We start from the raw sequence: 21,395 nt of genomic DNA on the forward strand, positions 1-21,395 counted from the left end.
CGTCTACAGGTTCAGAGATGATGGCGCTCCTTTAGAATAAAATGTAAACTTTGTTTAGACATTGTATTTTCCTGCCAAAAATAAATTAACAGGCCTTGGAAGTAAGTGCCACCGTGCCCCGCTTTGCCGAGAAGGAGGGACACGTGAAGAAGCATCCTGGCTCCGCAGGTCAAATGAGAGACCGGTGACAATGGGTTTTATGGATTTTGTGCGTATCCTTTACGTAAATCCGATGTGAGCCCTTATGTTTGCCCATTTAATGAAAAACACCATTTCTGATGTAAAAAAAATTGCACATCCAGCCATCATAACCAATTTGAAATGTATGTTTCCAGAATGGACGGATCCATGTTCAAATAAGCCATTTGTCGACCCAACAGATATTTGCTGCAATTTATTACCTACAGTACTGACCTGTTTGAATACAGTGATCTGAATGTCCCTTTAGAGCCATACACATGGAGTCGAGAAGACAGAATGAACAGGAGACACAGACAGAGCGCATTGGTTTTCTCCGCTATTTTATTACTGAAGAAACACGCTGGGAGATCACAGCGGGCTGCTCCTGGCAGTCCCTGAGACCTGGGCTCAAGTTGCATCTCTGTACCTGGGTTTGAATGTGACCCCGGGCTCTCAAGTAGGAGTGCTAATTCCTGCCTGGCCAACCTGGCAGAAATGAGGGCAGAGAATGCAGACACGTGTCACCCACTGGCTGTCCATGTCAGTGAGCCTGTGTGTCAGCAATATGTACGTTACCCCATAGGCAGAGTCAACGCAGCCCTGAAATGCTAATTTCTTCCCTTGGGTGATCAGATTATTTGGAATACCGCAGTGATGGGTCCTTATGTCCCTGTGTTCAGGAGATAAGAAAGCTTCAGGCATGTGGTGAGCGCTGCCCGGGGGGTGGAAGGTATCCATAAAAGCACTTCAGTCAGAGTCCTGCAAGACGACATCTGGGATCCTGGGGGCAGGCAGTGGGCTGCTGAGGTGTGGGCAGGGAGGGTCTTGGTCACTTTGCTGTGCCAGGGCTGGTCAAACCTGTGCCTTCTGTGTGTCTTTCAAGCCCCATTCTCCCTACAGAGCCAGAGAGCAGCCCCTCGGTGCTCCTGTGGGCACCCAGACACCCTCTTCCCTCTTCGATCCCCTTAGGTTGGGGCCATTCTTTGGGATTAGGTAAAAACAAAGCCTAGCCCAGCTAGGATGTGGGAGAGTTTAATTTTTCTGAATGTAGCTTTATTTAGTTAAAGGTTTCTTGGTCATCTGTCACAACTTCCTTTAGGGATGAAGTAAGTTTCTCTCGAGCATTTGGAAGATGATCATTCAGGTACACAGATCGTATTACAAGCTCTTGCAGGGAAATGCCACTGATCTGGGAGTCTGGGACTCCTTTGTCCCTCACTGTGATGACCCCGAGGGTCTCAGGAGGCCCTGTGGCCCTGGGCAGGGAAGACACCCACAGTGCTCTGCTTGGCCGAGAAGGACAGACATGTGGGCAAGCATGTGGGATCCATAGGTCAGATGTGCACGCCCCCTGGAATTGGGCTTCATGGATTTTGTGTGTATCCTTCATACCAGTCAGGGTGTGGGTTATTATGTTTGCTCATTGAGCAGGAAACACGCATTTCTGATGTTAAAAAATTACATATACCGGCGATAATAACCAATTTGAAATATAGGCTTCCAGAGCGGCCTTCATCATAGCAATGGAGACATAAAATACTTAGAAATCATCTTAGCAGGTAATGTGCAGGGCATAATGAAGGAAGCTGCCACACCGTGCTGAGGCAAGAAAGCAAACGTGGAACACTGGAGAGGGGGAGGGTCAGACACTGCGGGCACGAATCTTCCCGAATTAAGGCGTGGGTCCAACATAAAATTTGGAATATCGTGAAGTGTATCTGGAAATGTAGATGAGAGAATTGGCATGGTTGAAAAAGGAAAAGTAATGTGTCGTGCTGTGTTAAAATGTAGCTATGATGTGGGGCTCTTTGGGAGAATAGATAGAAATCGAGAATAGTAACAGAAGATCCTATAGATCCTGTGATAAATCAGCATGTCATATCTGGGGAAGGAGGAGAGGGAGAAATAGGGCAGTGGGATTTAAGCGGACCATTCAGAAGTGGTGCCAGAGGGATTGGTTAACTGTTTAGAATGTAATTAATTGGCATTTTCAGCTCTTCGTATATGACGATACATTGCAGGGACATGAATGTTCTATCCCCAAAAACCCAACTGTAAAAACTAGAATATAGGCAGACTCTGCAGGAGACAAAGTTGTCTCTTCAACCATGGAAAGAAAGATGGAAATGGAAAAAATGGAGGTTGGCTAGGAATACTCCCTCCATCAACATTTAGCCCCATAGGGTCTAGCTTTTCCACAGTTTGCAGGTGTTATTTGATTTCCTAGAGTTTGCTGTGTGTTCAGGGGTCAGGAGCTCTGGGTTCTCTCCCCATGTTGCCCGGATTCGTTGTAGCATCTTGGGCGGCCATGTTTCTTCTGCACATCCCTTCGCGGTGCCTGTCGATGGCATAGGAACCTCAGATCATTTCTAGCTCTGACAGGTAGTGCTTTGATCCTCCGCAGGCTGGTGTCGGGACTGACTGAGTTAGTGGCTTTGGGGGCACTGGAAAAGTTAAGAGGACTCGTCCGAGGGGCACAGTTGCTTAATCCCATCCAGCTTCTGGTGACAGGGATGGTGTTTGTTCCTTTGGCCTCGGGAGATAACGTACGGCCGGCAGGTGTCATTAGCAGGTGGCCGTGGGCAGCCTCTGTCCCGGCTGAAAGAGCTGCCGGGGAGATTAGCAATAATCCTCGCGAAGGGCCTGGCTCTTGTAGGCGCTTAACAAATGTCAGATTTAATGCTGGATGCGACCGAATCCTTTCATTGTAAGCTTTTCTAAACTGGCCTCTCTAACTGTCTTTGACTTTAGTCATTAAAGAAGAAGCTAATCACAGTGAGATGGCAGAAGATCTGTGCAAGATAGGATCAGAGAGATCCCTCGTGCTGGACAGACTAGCAAGTAACGTCGCCAAACGTAAGAGCTCTATGCCTCAGAAATTTGTTGGTAAGAGTCAAACGTTTGCTGTCTCTTAACGAACAACTATGCGGGTGTTGTCGGCTCAGGTGCAAATTAGTTGAGAGTAGAAGGAAGAAAAAGTAGCTCATTTTTTACAGAGCAAAAAAATTGGTAGGCTTCACGTTTCTTAAATATTTTGGAGTTTTTTTTTTGTTTCATGTTTATTGACATATTTTGAGAGAGAGAGAGAGAGAGAGCACATGTGGGGGAAGAGTAGAGAGAGTGGGAGAGAGAGAATCCCCAGCAGGCTCTGTGCTCTCGGCCCAACATGGGGCTCGAACTCACAAACTGTGAGATCATGACCTGCATCGAAACCAAGAAGTTGGACATTCTACTGACTCAGCCACCCCGGTGCCCCTGGAGTTTTTTCTGATAGACTTCTTAAAAATGAATTCCTCTCCTGGCAGTTTTTCCTAGATGTGGTCTTGCAGCCTCCTGGGCACCCAGAAGATCTGCCTGTGGACAGGGTTGGCCGGGTCAGTGTGCTCGGAGCCAAGAACATGGGTCCAGCGTGGCCAGGGGCTCCCCACACAGCCCATTCACCCGCTGCCCGAGCAGCCTCGCTGAACTTCGAAAGCTCATTTTTCACACGAAGTTCATAACACTCCTTGCATGGGCTACTTTGAATCACATAGCAACTCGGCCCATGAGACGTGTCCAGAGAAGAGGGGGGCACAGCCGCGATTGCTGTTCTCACCGTTGAATCTCTACCTGTGTCAGGTGCTTTGAGGGATAAAAGGAAGATCAAAGTGTCCCTTTCCTCTAGGACCTTGCTGTTGTGTAGATGATAGATGCACCAGTAACCATCGCCAGGCCTCATGCTGCAGGTGCAGGAAGAATGATAGCTATTTAGGTCAGTTTAAGAGTGGAAGTGCACTAAGCTGGGGGCCCAACCTGGGAGTGTCTGCACACAGCCACGTGTTGATGCTGTCAGCTGGTCACGTTACTTGACCTTGGTTCCATTCGTTGTGTGCCTCACAGGGTTTTGTGGACATTAGTTAACATCATGGATGTGAGAACACTTACAAAGTCTCAATGTGAAGTTCAGCTATTATCATAAGGATAATATAGAAGGAGAATGCTGGGGGAGGTCATGTCCAAGAAAGAGGACCATGGGGGGAGGGTCATGGTCAAGAAGGAAGACCATGGGGGGAGAGTCATGTCCAGGAAGGAGGACTATGGGGGGAGGGTCATGGTCAGGAAGGAGGAACATGGAGGGAGGGTCATGGTCAAGAAGGAGAACCATGGGGGGAGGGTCATGTCCAGGAAAGAGGACCATGGAGGGAGGGTCATGGTCAAGAAGGAAGACCATGGGGGGAGAGTCATGTCCAGGAAGGAAGACCGTGGGGGGAGGGTCATGGTCAGGAAGGAGGAACATGGAGGGAGGGTCATGGTCAAGAAGGAGAACCATGGGGGGAGGGTCATGTCCAGGAAAGAGGACCATGGAGGGAGGGTCATGGTCAAGAAGGAAGACCATGGGGGGAGAGTCATGTCCAGGAAGGAAGACCATGGGGGGAGGGTCATGGTCAAGAAGAAGAATCATGGGGAGGGAGGGTCATGTCCAGGAAAGAAGACCATGGGGGGAGGATCATGGCCAAGAAGGAGGATCATCGGGGGAGGGTCATGGCCAGGAGGGAGGATCATGGGGGAGGGTCATGGCCAGGAGGGAGGATCATGGAGGAGGGTCATGTCCAGGAAGGAGGATCATGGGGGGTGGGTCATGGTCAGCAAGGATCATGGTGGGGAGGGTCATGGCCAGGAGGGAGGATCATGGGAGAGGGTCATGGCCAGGAAGGAGGATCATGGGGGAAGGGTCATGGCCAAGAAGGAGGATCGTGGAGGGAGGGTCATGGCCAGGAAAGAGACCATGAGGGGAGGGTCATGGCCAGAAAGGAAGATGATTAATAAAAGCTTCATGAAGTTGATAGTGACCTTGATGGAGGAATAGGATTTCAGCACATTGTTCATAGTGGAAGAAGGGGAGAGGATTCTGAACAGACAGATGAAAGCGTAGGGAAATGGTCATGCTGGTGGCTGGGGTGGATGGAAGACACGGGCTGACTGAGGAGCAGGACCTGTTCTGGGCTGATTCACGTACCCTCAGGGAAGCTCTCCCGGAGAGCTCTGGCCACGGAATCAATGGTCTTTGAGAGCTGAGGTGAGCAATGCACCCTCAGCTCAGTAGGCGGGAGAGAGCTTTGACATGTTTCATGGGCGCCATACCTTGGAAAATAGAGACCACATATGCAAAGGTTGACTGCACCAGAAGGATAGGGCAGTGGGGGCATGGGAGGGAGGGGACAGAGCAGAGAGGAGTCTTGGTGACAGGGGCGTGGGGGCCAGGGCAGGTGGTGGGAGTGGAAGCCGTGAATCGTGGTGACTCTCTTAGAGGGAGATGCCAGTTATAGAAATGATAAGGCCAGTTTCTGGAAAAAAAAGTTCTGTTTTGATCTGCTAATTTTCAAGGGCTTTCTGGTGTGGGGGCCACATGGGAGCCTATGTAAAAAGTGTGTGTTGGGGGAGGATGGGGCTAGAATGGGGTTAACGGTTGATGAGGCCTGGGGTTCCAGAGGACAGATGCGACAGCAGGAAGCGGGGAGGACAAAGGAGAGGCCGAGTTCTTGTGGCTTTGATGAGGTTTTCAGAGGCTTGTCATAGGTGGGGGAAAGAAGGATTCGGTTTAAAACACTTTTGCAAACCACTGGCCAGAGATGCCATGTGGGGAGTCACACGAATGTGAGCTCTTAGTCGGGGAGAATGACAGAGATTCTGCATTTCCTGAGCAGAAGGGCAGTGAGGTCCTTGAGCACAGGATAGGCTGTTGTGGTGGGATTTCAGGTCGCACTGCGCTAGGTGAGAACTCAGCGTTCACAGACAGTGAGCAGTGAGCAGTGTGCAGGGGACAGTGGGCGAGGCAGAGGACAGTGGCCGGGTCACCATGAGGGGAGATGGAGCAAAGAAAGACCCAGTAGCAAGCGTGCCTGAGGATCGTTACTGGTCCCTGACCAGCTGTGTCTGACTTCTCCTTTGGGTTGGGAACCTGGAGAAGTCCCGCTGAGGACTTTGGCAATGAACGTTTGCAGCCTGTTTTAGCTGTTGGAGGTTTCAGCCCAAACCAGACTAACTGTGAGCCTCCCTGCAGCCACCTGGGAGGAGGCCCCAAGTTAGGCATTGTCTTGAGATTTAGATGCTTCCGTGTTTAAAAAAAAAAAAAAAAAAAAAAAAAAGCTCTGATCAAGCCCAGCAAAGGTTAGAAAGAAGTCCCCAGAGGGGAGGGGGCACAGAAGCGTGACGGGAACAGTAGGGTAAGGACCACAGCATGGAGGTTGGAAGGAAGGGCTCAGGAGCGGCTGTGCATGCTGTTATGGGTTTTCCCAAGAAAACCAAGAAATATCGGTGTTTCAGCCAACTCAGCATATTTAAAATAACGCCTCCTTTTGCCCCCCAATGCCTACCTTGTCCTCACTTCCATTCAATGGAATTTTAATCAACCGCTCCTAACTTGTCACAGCTTCTCCATCTCTAAAATTAAAAAAAGAAAAGAAAAGAAAAGGATGGGTCTCTAGGGTCCCTCTTAACTTCTAGATGCTGAGTTTATCCTTTATATGAATTCTTGAAGTGTGTAGGAGTGCGGTTCTTATCATTCGTTATCATACACACGGGACAGTGGTGGTGCAGTTTAAAGACCTCCCGGCTGACATTCAAGAGACCTGGGGACAGGGTCCAGCTCCAGCTGTGACCGGCTGGCAACTTTGAGCACATCCCTGGACTCAGTGTCCCCATCTGTGAAATGGGCGTGATGCCTCCTACCCTGCATCCCTCCCAGTGCCAGTCTGAAGATCAAAAGGGATGATCAGATCCCTTGATCTTTTGATCAAAAGATCAAAACTTGAGAAAGCACCTTAAAATTGTAAGATGCCATGATTTTCACAGGGACATTGCTCCGAATCACCCATAATTTTGCGTAATGGATACGGGATCTATGGTTAAAAGTTTTTCCTTGAGCTTTGGCCTGAGTGTAAGAGAACTCTGCCAAGAACATTGCTCACCATTGTGTCACCAAAGATCTCATCCCCCGGGATAATCAGATAGAAGCCAACAGGATCGATGAAGCCCCATCAGAAAGGGGATGGTCACGTTACACAGCAAGGCTGTGTTCTTCGTCTGTTTGGTGATTGGGGAAGTTTTTTAAATACAGGAAAGGAAATAGGGGAGCATAACAATAATTAACATTTTCTCTACCCATTATAACTATTTTTGGTATAGTTGCTTTCCTCTGGAAGTAAAAAACAACCGTGTTGCATTATGAAAGTGACACATGGTTAATATAAAGATTTTTAAGGCAAAGATGAATGTTTTCAAATCACCCCAAAAACCCAACATCCAGAAATTGCCAATATTAAGAGTAGCTGAGCGTTATTCTAAAAGTCTTTTTAGGGGCGCCTGGGTGGCGCAGTCGGTTAAGCGTCCGACTTCAGCCAGGTCACGATCTCACGGTCCGTGAGTTCGAGCCCCGCGTCAGGCTCTGGGCTGATGGCTCGGAGCCTGGAGCCTGTTTCCGATTCTGTGTCTCCCTCTCTCTCTGCCCCTCCCCGTTCATGCTCTGTCTCTCTCTGTCCCAAAAATAAAAAAAAAAAAAAAAACAAAAAAACAAAACGTTGAATAAAAGTCTTTTTATCCATATGTATGTATGTGAGGGGCTAGGGTGATGAACAGGTGTATTGATAGACAAGTGTGGAATAAATATTTCTGTAAAGATTCTGTCATATCACACATGCTACTTCAAAATGCAAATAGCATTTGTATGGATGTCTTAAATTTAAGAGGTGAACAAGAACCCAATAAAACTGGAGGCATAGCCAATCTTCAAATGAACATTTTCTCGCAGAAAGATATTTTTAGAGGATTTAATCTAAGATTAAAAAGATACACTGCACCATGAAAAACATGAGCTTCATCGGGTTTTTAACCCATTTGCTTCCATTTACGTAGTATCTCCTGACTCACAGCTTTGGGAAATAAAGACACGATTTTACTCCCCAGTGTTCAATTATATTATTTTTACATCGTCCGGCTTCCTAATAGTCACATTCTATTCCCATAAGCCTAATTCTCACAGAAGTTTAGCTACTTTTCGTTAACTCTCTCTTTAAATAGATTCAAAGCCTCAACTCAGTCTATTTATTGTGATTAATCACTTGACTGATTGGACTTAACTTTCAAGCAACTTTTTTTTTTCAAGGAGGTCCTATAGATGCTCCATTTCCACAGTTGCCATGTGTTTGAGGATGTCTGCCTGTTGCCTTTCTGTCTTGACCATGTGTGGTGCCATGATGGCATTGCTTAGTTGAATGCTGCCGTGAAGATGTCTAAGGCCAGTCTGAGATTTATTTCTTAAAGGTGACTTCCATTTTCTTTCTGAACACCTGAAGAGTTCTTTAAGTTAAATAGTCTAAAAGGTAAATAGCCTCACTAGGATGTGTCTTGGTATTTTGCATTCTGAATAAAAACTTTCCTGCCATTTTAATCTGGGGAGTCCCTTGTTTTCTATTTCTGAGAAATAATCTTCCTTGTAGACATCTTTTTTTTTTTTTTTTCCATCTGTTGCGATCTCGGCCAGGGATACCAGTTGTCCTTATGCTGGATAATTTGTTCTCCATATCTGTTAGCATTTCCTTCAGTTTATTTTTTGTCTTTTTTTTTTCACATTTTTTCACACTTATTATCTTGTGTTTTTCCTCTGTCAGTCATTCCATTTTTAGTAGGTTATGTTCTGTTACTGCTTCTAATCCATGGATTCATTCTGTGATAAATGGACCTCATTTTGTTTCTTGAGATCTGAAACCTTTTTTCACCTCTTTTCTGTTGTTTTAGCATGCTGTCTTTCAGCGCTTTTTTTTATGGAGTCCATCTCACAAAGTAATTTTGACACATTTCCTCTCTTCCTTGAGTTGAGCTTTTTTCCTAGGATGGGCTTATTGGTCTGTTTACTTCCTTTCCTCCCTTGAGTTGCTAGAAAGTATTTTCATGGTGATCATGACATTTCTTGTCACTTGCTTATTCTCCTTGGGCTGATAGAGCTTGATTGACGTTTGGACATTTTTCCCACTGTATGTGAGGCTTTTTTTTTTTTCCTGTGAGAGCTATCGACTTTTCTAAATCCTGAAAGAATGCCAAGGATAGGGGGGAAGGAGGAGTTCAGGTGAGGCAAAGTGCAGTCTTTGTTTAAAGACTTTCTGTGTGCTCTCTCTCTCTCTCTCTCATTCTGAGATTTGGTCAAATGCCCTAAACCAGCTACCACTCACTGTACCTGGCTGGAGCATGATTCCCAGCCCCACAGAAGGACACTAGGGGCTTAGGGCCATTTCCCCTCAGCTACAGCCTAGAAGACCTCACTCCTATCGAGAGAGCCAACCTCACACTCACCTGGTTCTTGCTAGCAGAGGTTTCCACTGCTGCGGGATCAGAAATGGAAGAGGATGTGTATTTGAATTGGCTCCCTACAGAAAAGAGGATATTAGGGAGAACCCTGAGGACTTCGTTGACTCACACTTGAGGTTTTTAGAAGTGAGATCAGCGGCCACCCTTTACTGTATGTCTCACGCCAGAATTTTCTTTCTTTGCTCCTTGATTTTTTTTAAAACTATGTGTTTCATTAGAATGTGTTTTTTTATTTAGCTCATTGCCAAAGTGAACTGCGTGGCTTTTTCTTTTTCTTACTTTGTGGAGTATTAGGGAAGAGAAATTCTGTGGATAGTTTCAATATGCCACAGTAATCTGAAATATATGTGTTTTTTCCTACATCCATTTGTTGTTAAGACCAAGTTTTAAAAACAATGGATTTCAGTGGTTGCCTGGGAAACCAAAGAGCCACAACTTTGGGGAGAAACAGGATGATTAGGCGGGAAAGCACCATTTTTGACGGGGCTATAAGCACTTCGATATGTATCTGAATTGGCCTCAAAGTCTGTGCCCCATCTTGTCCCTACCAGGGTTTGGTAGAGGGACAGATGGGGGCGCATAAGCCAGAATGGATCCATTCTGTTCTAGAATTAGACCAAGAAGATATTTAGCACCTCAACACAAAGACCTCAAAACGTGATTCAACAATGCTATCAAGTTATTTCTTCTAACTTTTAATGGGCATAAACACCACTTCCGTGTTCCCTCCCACCCACCTTGTGGAGAGATTCCATCCATTCTATTCAGTTTCTGCAGAGGGTGTGACCGGCCACCAGCAAATTTTCCTTCTGTAATCTGAGGATCACACTTCACCACGATCAGGCCACATGTCTCTCCTGACCGCCAGTAGATTAGAATGAATGCAGGCGGGCTGTTTTATGATAAGTCTCTTTTGCAAGCAAGAAATGAGACCCCAAGATACTCTACAGCATGATGGGGGATATCCCTGGACAATCATCCGTGGTCGGAAAATGTTTTTAAGAAAGATTAGTTAAGGTTTTGAACTACTAAGTGGTTTATTGTCCTGTTGCTAAGAATGAGCAGGAGACCTTGATGTCAGGTGTCAGTGTGGGAGGTGTGGGATCCTCCCCCGCCACCGCCCTCACGGGCCATCAGCAGCCATTCCCTGGGCTCTTAAGGGAGTCTCTGAGTTCACTTACCTTTGCCCCTCACAACCTGTACTCCTGCCCATTACTGAGAAGGGCCCTTCCTTCAGACCCTTCAGGGGCTTCTCATTTCCCTCTAGACAAAGTCTCTGCTTGGTAGATACCGCCCCCGCCCTGCCCCACACCCAGGCTCTGGCCAGGACCCCTGGCTGCCCCCCGTGTAGGACAAGAGCCCCACTCACCCGGCCAACTCTAGGTCAGAAGCCCTCAGTACCCAAGCCTTCTATTTGCTTCCTAGAACTTCTCTGCCTGGGATACACCATTTTTTGCAGCCGTGTTTTAATAGCTGTGTCCCCTGTTAGCTGTTGAGGATGGGGACCCTTTTTACTAGCTCCCCTGTCTGCCCCTCCTGTCCGGTCCAGTAGACACTCAATGCTCAGCATAGACGTGTTGGAGGAAGAAAAGAAACAGAATGAGGGGTAAAATGTAAACAATTCAGGCATGCCTCCGGTGCTTTGATTTATCCATAAATCTGCACGCAAACAGAAAGCAAATCAGTAGCCCTGACAGAGTGCAGACAGCGACTTTGCTCATTACGCCACGGTTTCGTACTGAACCTATAACCAGTGTGTCGAGAAGGTGCATCTTCAAGGCAGTTCGTTTTACTTCTTCATGATAATGTTTGCTCAGAAGCCCGAGCTCATCTCAAGGTTCGCCATCCCCGGGGAGGGAGGGAGCTCTCAGACTGGAAGTTTCTTGAGGGGACGCTCACACACCCAGAGTCCTCGGCAGTGGTTCCTTGAGCATCGTTCATGCTCGGAAATTTTTGGAAAGAACAGGCGAATGGCACACCCCCTCCCCTTTACTCCCCTGCTGTGTGCCCAGCTTCCTCGCACATACCCATGTGGCACACGGCTCTAGTCTTGCCAGTGACGGACAGGCGAGTGGAACCGGGACCGGGGAGGATGTGGACACTGGACTCTGAGCGTCCATTTCCTCTCTGAGCCAGAAGTCAGCTTTCTATAGATCTTACCAGAAATCTTACCTTTTGATCAAATTTTATTCTGAGTATTGAAGTTATGAATTCAGAACCCCGTCCCATAACACTTTTAAGCAAGCATATCGCACACGCTCGTGAATGATACACTCGCGTATGGTAATTACATAAATTTATGAGAAATTAACCAGCTATTGCAAATCACTTAGAACACTATATCGAAAATACGTCATTTAAGTTTTCATCTTAAACTGAATATGGTGACGTTCATAGTAAAAGACCCAAGTGCTGGTTTAGTATTTAGTTGGACGGTTTCTGCTGTTTCTGTTGACGTGCACCGACTTGGGTGCACAGGTTCGTGTGGTGGGTCAGGTGCGTTTAAGGGCTGACTCCAAGCAGGGCCCTGAGCTGGGTGACCACAGACAGGCCTCCACCTTGTCCATCTGGGAGGTGTCTGAGTCGCGCGTCCCCCTGAGCGCCAGGACACCCAGATGTGCGGGGGGGCGGGGGGGGGCCTTGCTGTAGATCTCAGCCGCCCCCCGTAGTGCGCAGAGGTAACGTGGCCTCACTGACTGTCGCCTGCCTCCCACAGGTGACAAGTGTCTGTCGGATATGCCCTACGACGGCGGCGCCAGCTACGAGAAGGAAAACGAGATGATGCAGACCCACGTGATGGACCAAGCCATCAACAACGCCATCAGCTACCTGGGGGCCGAGTCCCTGCGCCCGCTGGTGCAGACGCCCCCCGGCAGCTCGGAGGTCGTCCCGGGCATCAGCCCCATGTACCAGCTCCACAAGCCCCATGCGGAGGGCCCCCCGCGGTCCAACCACGCGGCCCAGGACAGCGCCGTGGAGAACCTGCTGCTGCTCTCCAAGGCCAAGTCCGTGTCCTCCGAGAGGGAGGCGTCCCCGAACAACAGCTGCCAAGACTCGACGGACACCGAGAGCAACGCCGAGGAGCAGCGGGGCGGCCTCATCTACCTGACCAACCACATCACGCCCCATGCGCGCAACGGCCTGTCCATCAAGGAGGAGCACGCGGCCTACGACGTGCTGCGGGCGGCCTCTGACGGCTCCCAGGACGCCTGCCGCGTGATCGGCGCGGGCGGGGAGCCCATGAAGGTGTACAAGTGCGAACACTGCAGGGTGCTCTTCCTGGACCACGTCATGTACACCATCCACATGGGCTGTCACGGCTTCCGCGATCCTTTTGAGTGCAACATGTGCGGCTACCACAGCCAGGACCGCTACGAGTTCTCGTCCCACATCACCCGGGGCGAGCACCGCTTCCACATGAGCTAAACCCCGCGCGCCGCCGCCAGCCCGCAGAGGAAGCACACGTGGGTGGGGATGGGGGTGGGGGGAGGGGGGGTGGCCAGGCCCTCCCCTCCCGCCAGCAGCACGGACTGGACCAGAACCTTGTGCTTTTGATTTCTCGGTGGTTCTCTTGTTTTGTTTTGTAGTTTTCAGTTGGTTGGGGTTTGATTTGCTTTGGAACACGAGACGATTTTTTTTTTATGGTTAGATGCAGGGTTACGTTTGGAGCACCCCCCCCCCCAAACTGCTCTCTTCCTAGATGTTTGCCATAGACTGTGAGCTGAAGTCCCCTCTAGCTGTGGCTTCCTGGAAGCCCCCGCCCGCCCCCCTCCTCAAGACTCATCACTTTCAGAGAAAGTTTGATACAAACAGGTCAGAGCCCAGGAAGGAATGAGCCGGGGAACAGACCTCCAGGCGCCCCCCTCCCAACGCAGCAGGGTCTAGAAACCCAAGTCATAGCTTCTGGCCGTGTGCGTCTAGGGCTGGAGGCCTGCAGTTTCTAAGAGATGTTGTAAGTCACAGCCGGCACAAAAGGCAAATTGTTGAAGGAAAGTTGGACTCCTCGGACAAAGGGAGGGGCCAGAGAGCCTGTTGGTCTGGTTCTCAATTTCAAAACCTCGTTAGCCTTCCAAGGCTGGCGGGCGAGCAGAAGAGTCTGAACACCTGGAGGCAGGTGTGGAGACCGCTGCCCTCTGCCTACTCCAGTCCGTGCCTTTCATGGCCCAGAGTCTATCACTGTGTTTCTAACATCCATCCCAAAACTTGGACCTCACTTCCTCTGAACCTCTCAAAGGGTCAAATTACCGCGAAACCAAGGCTTGATTCCAAATTCTACACCCGTTGCTTCCCTGGCTGGTTCCCCTGACAGGCAGAAGCCTGCCTTTCCTTCAGAGGCCCAACCTAGACCCCACTTCAACTGTGTCGTTGTTTTGTTTCTCGGTAAGTTTCTTTCCCTGCCCTCATTCTGCATCATTCAGGTTTTAAAATCCACGAAAGCAGGATTCAGGATGGTCATTAATTTTCAGAGCAAGGGAATGTGACAGGTGAGGCCCAGGAGATGTTGTTCATACACAGGACCCACGCCTTGGAAACCAAACTTTGAAACAGAATGAGACTCCCCCGTGAGGACAGAGCAGTCCCTGTGTGCCTGCACATGGACATGATGTGTGGCCCCGCGTCCCTTCTCCCTGGGAATGTGGAACGGTCGGGAGCGATCGCATAACCAGCCAGCGGGATCTGACCGGAAAGAGGCAGGTGGTGGCAGAGGTAGAACCTTCCTCAGGCATGACGGGAGCCCCGCTGAGGTGTTTGGTGATTCGGATGCCAACCCAGGGGGGTCACCCTCAAGGTTCATCCTGTCGTTAAGGATAATGACCCCAACCACCTAGGCAAATGAGAGCACACGGTTTCACACCTTTACGTGTCTTCGCCAAAACTGAGCCAAGGTGAACACGGGGAAAAAGAAAACAGAGGAAAAATTGTCCATTGGCCCCTCTGCATTTAGTCTAAATCGAGGTTTCTTAGTCACGGTGCTCTTGACATTTGGGGCTGGGCAGTTCTTTGTGGTGGGGGATTCTCCTGTGGGTTCTTAGCATCCTTCCTGGTCACTACCCAACAGATACCAGTAGCACCCCCGTTCGACACCCCAAAATCTCTCCAGATGTTGCCACATATCCCCTGGGGAGCAAATCCTCCCTAGTCGAGAACCGCTGCTCTCGTTCTAGGCCAGTCCAAGGTCTGGGGAAGCCTTCCAAAGAGAAACACGCTGGAAGAATGTTCCCCCTCCGCTGTGTAGCCCCTGACCCGTGTTCCTCTGTGTTCATCGCAAATTCTAGAAATGAATTTATCCCACCTTCCTGTGCGCGTTTGGGTTTTGCTGAGAGGATGAAGTCCACACCCATCCTTGAGTCACACGTTTCTTGGCTTACAGGACGGGGACGGTGTTTTGAAACTGGAAAGAAACATTGCATTGACGCAGGGGCGTGCAAAGGCCCTGGGTAAAGTTCTGTAGAGACAGATAGGGGGCGCGGGCGGTTCCATACGCAGCCACAGAGAAAGTGAGAGAGACACAAATTTCCTGTTTGCTGGGGCCACTCAGACCCGCCCTGTTCCCTTCCATCATCCCACAGAGCCAGTTGGTTGAAAGGAGTTAACTCCCCCCCCAAAAAACTTCTCACCCCCGCCCCTCGCTGTGGCTTCAAACAAAGCTTAACCCAGAACTGTAAATAGCGGCTACAAATGTTCTTTTCTAAAGCGCTTCCCCTCCACTCACTGCCTTTTCTAGCCAATGTAACCATCTATTTACACACCTTTTCTTGTGGTGTTCTATGCTAACACCGTTTTTCTTTGAGATTATCGTGTTGGAGGTGTAACGGTCCCATAGAATGTCAGCTGGTAACTAAGTTATGTTAGGAAGGTGGTCATATTCTGTACCAAAAGCCGTTCACGTTTTTCTTCTAGCCGAGCAACGTAGGATTGTGCATGACCTCACGCCTTTTCTGTTCTGTGGTCTGTTCTGCTGCTGGATGGTGTGAATGTGTGTCTTGAGAACCGCTGTGTTCTGAAGTGTGCCTAGGCTTCGTGCCCCCGCATTTGAAAATAAACGTCAGAGACAAGAGCGTCGCTCTCGCGGGTGGATGTGTGGGTCATGGTAAGAAATCGCTGCCCCTCTGTCTCTGAGCTTCTGTGGACCGAAAGCCTGGACGCCTGCTCCTTATCCAGGTCCCTTCTGTGCCGTATGCCTTAGAGCACACGCTGCCCTGTCCAAAGAGTCACTAAAAAAGAATTGTGACTCTTCTTCATCCGTCACCAAGGGGCGTATGCCTGTCACTTCAGAGACCAGAGTGTTCCACTGTCAATGTAACATCCACCACATGACATCTTAGAGTCTTCATTGAGAAAGAAAGCTACTGTTACGGGCATTCGAGTTTGTTCTTTTTTTGGGGGGGGGGGGGAAGGGGGGCTCTTTCTATTTTTGTGGAGATTTTTTTTCTTGTTTGTTCTCATCACTGTGTAACCCTGATGAGTGTCACGCTCTTGCCAAAACAAAAGCGACACCTAATGGACTTACATAGGTTGGGAAGCAAAGTATTACTCTATCCTGCACTTCCTAAGTTTCAGCAATAATGAAGGGTCAGCTCTATCTAAAAATCCCGATAGCTGTCATATTCAGTTCAATGTGTGTGTGTGTGTGTGTGTGTGTGTCTTAAAAAATGAACCAAACTCAGATTTATTTAAGATGTTCAGTCTTGGGAAAACGGAAGCACATCCACAGTTGGTGTGGTCTTGGTGTGGTGGCATTCACTGTGAACAGACGTAGCCAGAAATTAATATGCAATATTGTTTTAAATACTTTCTAATACACTTTTCTATGATGTTGTGTGTGTAGCCAGTGCCACCTGGGGTCTTCGTCCACCATTCTGGAAAATATGTGTACAGGACTGTAAATGAGAAAAAAATGCTGTTGTATTTGCTATCCGCCTCTCTGGTGATGTTAAATTATTTCTGTTTAGCTGTGAACAAGGGGCGTGCCCCTGGAGGGATAGAGGATACTTTTGTACACATTTTGAAATGCTTTTTTCTGTAGTGGTAGAACAATAAATGCAACAAACACTTTGTCTGTCCTAACCCGTGACCTGGGAGCGGCCGGGAACCACACGCTCGGCCCATCAGAGCAGGCAGGCGGCCGCAGCCCCAGTTGGGAACCATGGGATCATGGCCATCTGATGCGTTTGCAGCCCAGATGAGCAGGCTCAGCACAGCGTCTGCCTCCTGTCTGCAGCTGCGCTCTGCCTGGGATGCTGAGTCCCCGTCTTTGGCTTCAGAATGTGGATTTGAGGCTGGGTGGAAATAGTGGGCAACAAATATGGCACCACCACCACCACCACAACCCCCCCGCTCTTCACAGCCCACTGCATAATGCCTTTGGGGGTGGGCCTATGGCTACGGAGGCACAGGGGGACAGTGACCGACCATCGGTGGCCACCTGTCACAGTTCTGACCCTTAGGCCAGAGCCAGGCAGTGCCAGAAGGCTCATCTGATCTTTGCAGCAGAACTGAGTTACAGCAGATGCTCTGGGAGGAAATCTTCTGTCCCTTTCAGAGAGAGAGCCCGACATCAGATGGGCTCAGACCTAGCAAACACAATGGGGTAACTAGGCCTACACGGTAGGCCTAGAACGGTAGAACATGTAATCCAAACAAGGTGAAACTTTAGTGAAATAGATTGTGCTCTTTCCCATCAGGCCCTGGCATCAGTCCCCCAGGGAGACCTTCAAAACTAGTACTTGACAGGGCAGCATCTTGATGAAGCCTCCTCGGGCGAGGTCGCAAGAGCGTGAACCACTCGGTTCCACTGCTTTACAGCCGTGCCTTGTTAGTGATCACAGATGCAGGGAATCAAGAATGAGGAACAGGTTTGCACACATCTGTGCAGCTCCCGTCCTTAGGAAGCCTAATGAACACAACTTGCGGGAATCCAGAGGAAAGGCGTCCGTGGCACTAATGCATCCCGGGCCTCCCCGGCCCTCGCTTGCACACCTTGCAGGCTTATCCTGGAACCCCCGTTGTGGTCACAGGGTGAGGGTGAGGTTTCAAACCTCGATTTCAAGAGCCACCAGCAGGGTGATTGCCTCCGTCTCTTGGTTTTCACGACGCTTTATTCCGAGCGTGGTAAGAATGATTACTCTCGGCACATCCTTTTGGCACTGACACTTGAATGTCCATGTGTCCTCCCCTGGTCCCCACGCACCGCGGTGGGCGGCATTCACTCAATGGGCCCAAATAACGAGTCCCCCCAACCCCAGAGAGGCTGACCCAGGGCGGGGTGCCCTCTTCGTGGGGTCTGCCTGGAGGACACCGGATTCCAGGTGGGGTGCAGCAAGGTGCAAAGAACTGGCAGCAGGTGCAGAGAATCCAGAAGAAGCTGAGTGGAAGTGATGCTTGGATGTAACACTGATGCCCCTGCCCTTGTTCCCAGCACACCTGGGGCAGCCCTGGAGTCCCCCGCCTTCTCTGTCTTCGTGGGGAGTCCCCGGGGCTGCATTTTATCACTCCCCACTAGAACTTGCTGTTCTTGCGCACTTCACTTCTGTTCCCGATGAGTGCTGTGAATGTAAAAATCGCATTGCTTTTTTTTTTTTTTAATTTTAGAGAGTGCACAGAGAGAGAGAGAATCCCAAACAGGATTCATGTTCAATGCAGAGCCCAACGTGGGGCTTGATCCCATGACCCTGGGATCATGACCTGAGCCAAAATCAAGAGTTGGATATTTGGGGCACCTGGGAGGCTCAGTCGGTTGAGCATCCAACTTCAGCTCAGGTCATGATCTCCCAGTTCTTGAGTTCAAGCCCTGCGTCAGGCTCACTGCCGTCAGCCTGTCAGCCTAGAGCCCTCGTCCAATCCTCTGTCTCCCTCTCTCTGCCCCTCCTCTGCTTGTGCTCTCCCAAAAATAATTTTTTTTGAAAAGAGTCATACATTCAACTGACTGAGACCCCCAGGTACTTCTATGTTTTAAATGTTAGTGTGAAAAGGGGGGAGCTGAAAATCAGGATGGGGGGGCGCTCCCTGATCCCATTGCTAAATAGTCGTATTTTCTGTCAAAATCAAATGTCTTGGACGTTTCGTGACTCCTTGGTGGCAGCGTGCGTCCTCATCAAAAAGCACGTGGATTCTCAAGGAACAGAATCCCTTCGGCTTTTCCATAAGTCGTGGGTTTTGTGCAGGGCTCCTCAACTCCAAAGGCAGAGCAAGGCACGAAAGGAAACTCAAGGAACCGAGCGATCAGCACAAGACGGGCGGGGCGGGGTTCTGGGGCCACCAGTGAGGGAACCCCGTGTTCCTCCACAGGCCAGGGCACCGCTCTGATGCCTTTGGGCTTTCTCGGCCCCAGAACCGGGAGCAGCAGGGCTGGAGCCAAAGTGATGTCACCTGCTTGATGGCATTCTTACCTGCCTTTCCCCAGACAGCCTGCCCCTCCAGCCCTCTAACAGGAGGCAAGGGAGACCCTTGGCTCCGAGAATAACAGTTCCGCCCCACAGCCAAGCTCCTGTCCCCTTGTTGCACTCTCCTGTGCTTAACCCAAATTCCCAATCCCCAGCTGCCTCAAGGCTTCCTTGCCCACCTGCACCTTCCCCCTGTGCCAATGCTTCCAAGGATTCTCCCCTGACCTTGGTTCCCAAATGTAACTTGGAATCACCTGGATCGTTGTTAAAAACGCAGTTTCCGCAGACCCGCTCGTGATCATTCTGGAGCCGGAGGTCTGCGTGGAGTCTATCCCCCAGGTGTGGAACCAGCACCCCCAAACCGGACTAAGCTGGTTCCCCATCCTGTTTCTCCCTAAGGTAGTTACAGCTTAACCCTCTCCTTCAGCCCAAACCTATGTTTTGGGTTTGTTTTGTTTTGTTAGGAAGAAAGAACAATGAATGTCTGTCTCTTCCCCTCTTGAGTTTGAAACAACTCAGAGATAAGAATCAGAGAGTGGAAAACCAAAACACATTGCTGTGTTTCCCATAAAAGCTAGATTAGAGGACACAGCTCAGTGCCTGACCACGGCTGTCTTGCCACCGCACCCCTCCCCTTGCCCTGAATTAGACCAACTGGTTCCCTGGATGCAGACAGCAGTTGAGTTCCTGCACCCCCGGAAAGACAGAGCCCCTGCCCTGTGGGACAGGGCACAGGGGACCCCAGCAGAGCAAAAGGAGGTGTGCTCACTTCCTGCCTCTGGACGAGTGTGGACAGGTGACCAAGCAGGTGATAGGGAGCCACTGGAGGCACGGAAGGGAGATGCTGTAGGAACCAGGGACGGGAGGACCTACGTGGTCACCTGGCAGGGGTCAAGGTGCTGACACTGGACAGAGTCCAGAGAAGAGGAAAGCAAAGAGGGGAGGGCTTGGATTCTTGCCACTAGAATGTGATTTCCATGAACTAGGTGGCTTGGGCTTTTTTTTTTTTTTTAATTTTTTAAGTTTATTTATTTTGGAGAGAGAGAGAGAGACAGCCACAGCGCAAGTGGGGAAGGGGCAGAAAAAGAGGGAGAGAGAGAATCCCAATGTGGGGCTCGAACTCATGAAACCATGAGATCATGACCTGAGCTAAAGACGCTTAACCAACTGAGGACACCCAGGAGCCCCTGGGATTTTCTTTTCTTTCTTTTTTTTTTTTTTTTTTTAACTGCTACATCCTCAGCGTCAACAGGATTACCCGGAATATCAATGTTCCGGACTCCATGCTGCTGCGGACTCAATGTTGGCGTCCCCTCAAGTCCATGGCCTGAAACTCCAGCCTCCAAGATGGCGGCGTGAGGAGGCGGGGCCTTTCTGAGGTGCTGGAATAATAACCTTCAAGAATGGGATTCACACCCCAGAGAGATTCCTATCCCCAGGTGAGGACACAACGTGAAGTCGTGACCCAAAAGAGGGCCCTCAGTCCGACCCTGATTTCGGACCCGCAGCTTCCAGAACGGTGGGCAGTAGCTGTTGTTTCTAAACCCTCCTAGCCTGTGACATCTGGTTACGGCAGCCCCATGGATGGAGACGGTGCTCAATGAACACAGGTTACACAATCCTCTATTTGGGATGATTTAATCCATCGCTCATGGAAGGAATAATGAGGCATCCACTCCAAGTCTCAGCTCCTATAGGAGCCGTTAGGAGGAAAGAGGAGAGGGCAGAGGGCTTGAAGGGGCAGCATGGTTTCTTCTTATCTAAGCGGCTGGATGAGGAGAGCGGGTCAGCTGTAAGGACAGGTCCGAGACCTGAGAGTCACCAGCACATGGGTGACTGTCAGGAAAGGGACAGATGGGCCACGTGCCTGAGGAGGGAGCCGGGAGGCTGGGCAGGGGCTTTGACGAGCTGAGAAAAGGAAAGCCAGCTGCGTACAGCATCCCAGATTTTTTCTGGGCAGAAGGAGAGGCCCCAACCGGTCCGATGAAGGCAGAGGAAATGAGGAGGGTCCAGGACCCTCGCAGGGACGTTCAGGGAGCACCTCACGGAGGGGAAGTGAGGATCCACTGCTCCTTGGGCCTCAGCTTGGACCAGCGCTTTAAAAATGCCAAATTCTGGGCAGTATTGTCCTAGGGAGAAAGGAACCGACCGCATGGTGAGGTCCCCTGCTTTTTCCACTTTTTGGGAAGGCCAAGGACAGGAACCAGGCTGACCACCCTGAGCCCTGCAGCCTGGCCGCCCTCGTCTCCAATGTCCCCTCCCTGCGCCAGGAGCCTTCCGGAGGGTCCCTCCTCCCCGGCAGCTGGGTGCTGGCCGCCCAGCAGATGAGCTGTGGCTGCCCGGTGAATCGGCACGGCGGGAAGCGGATGCAGCCACCGAGGTCCCCCTGCACGACCGGGAACCAGCCGGTTGGGGAGGAAATTTGCATAGCAAGGATAATTTGGTACCAAAACTGTCCCCTGAAGTGAACTGCATGGATCCGGGTACAGCTAA

At 50.1% G+C, this 21,395-nt stretch overlaps 1 protein-coding gene across 17 annotated transcripts in view; it reads left to right on the forward strand.

Annotated features, from left to right (window-relative positions):
• Nucleotides 1–16,575, forward strand: part of IKZF1 (IKAROS family zinc finger 1) — a 102,699-nt gene extending 86,124 nt beyond the window's left edge. For 12 of the 17 annotated variants that reach the window (XM_019451010.2, XM_053898320.1, XM_053898317.1 and 9 more), the window contains 2 exons: nt 2,932–3,066; nt 12,236–16,575. In XM_019451010.2, the coding sequence (XP_019306555.1) occupies nt 2,932–3,066; nt 12,236–12,945 (845 nt within the window). In that variant the 3' untranslated portion in view covers nt 12,946–16,575. The remainder of the gene's footprint in view (nt 1–2,931; nt 3,067–12,235) is intronic. The other 5 variants (XM_053898325.1, XM_053898321.1, XM_053898327.1 and 2 more) reach the window with 2 other exon arrangements.
• The last annotated feature ends 4,820 nt before the right edge of the window (nt 16,576–21,395 follow it).

The sequence above is a fragment of the Panthera pardus genome, unplaced genomic scaffold (genome assembly GCF_024362965.1).
Source record: "Panthera pardus isolate Hobbes unplaced genomic scaffold, ASM2436296v1 HiC_scaffold_8, whole genome shotgun sequence".
Taxonomy (NCBI): Eukaryota; Metazoa; Chordata; class Mammalia; order Carnivora; family Felidae; genus Panthera; species Panthera pardus.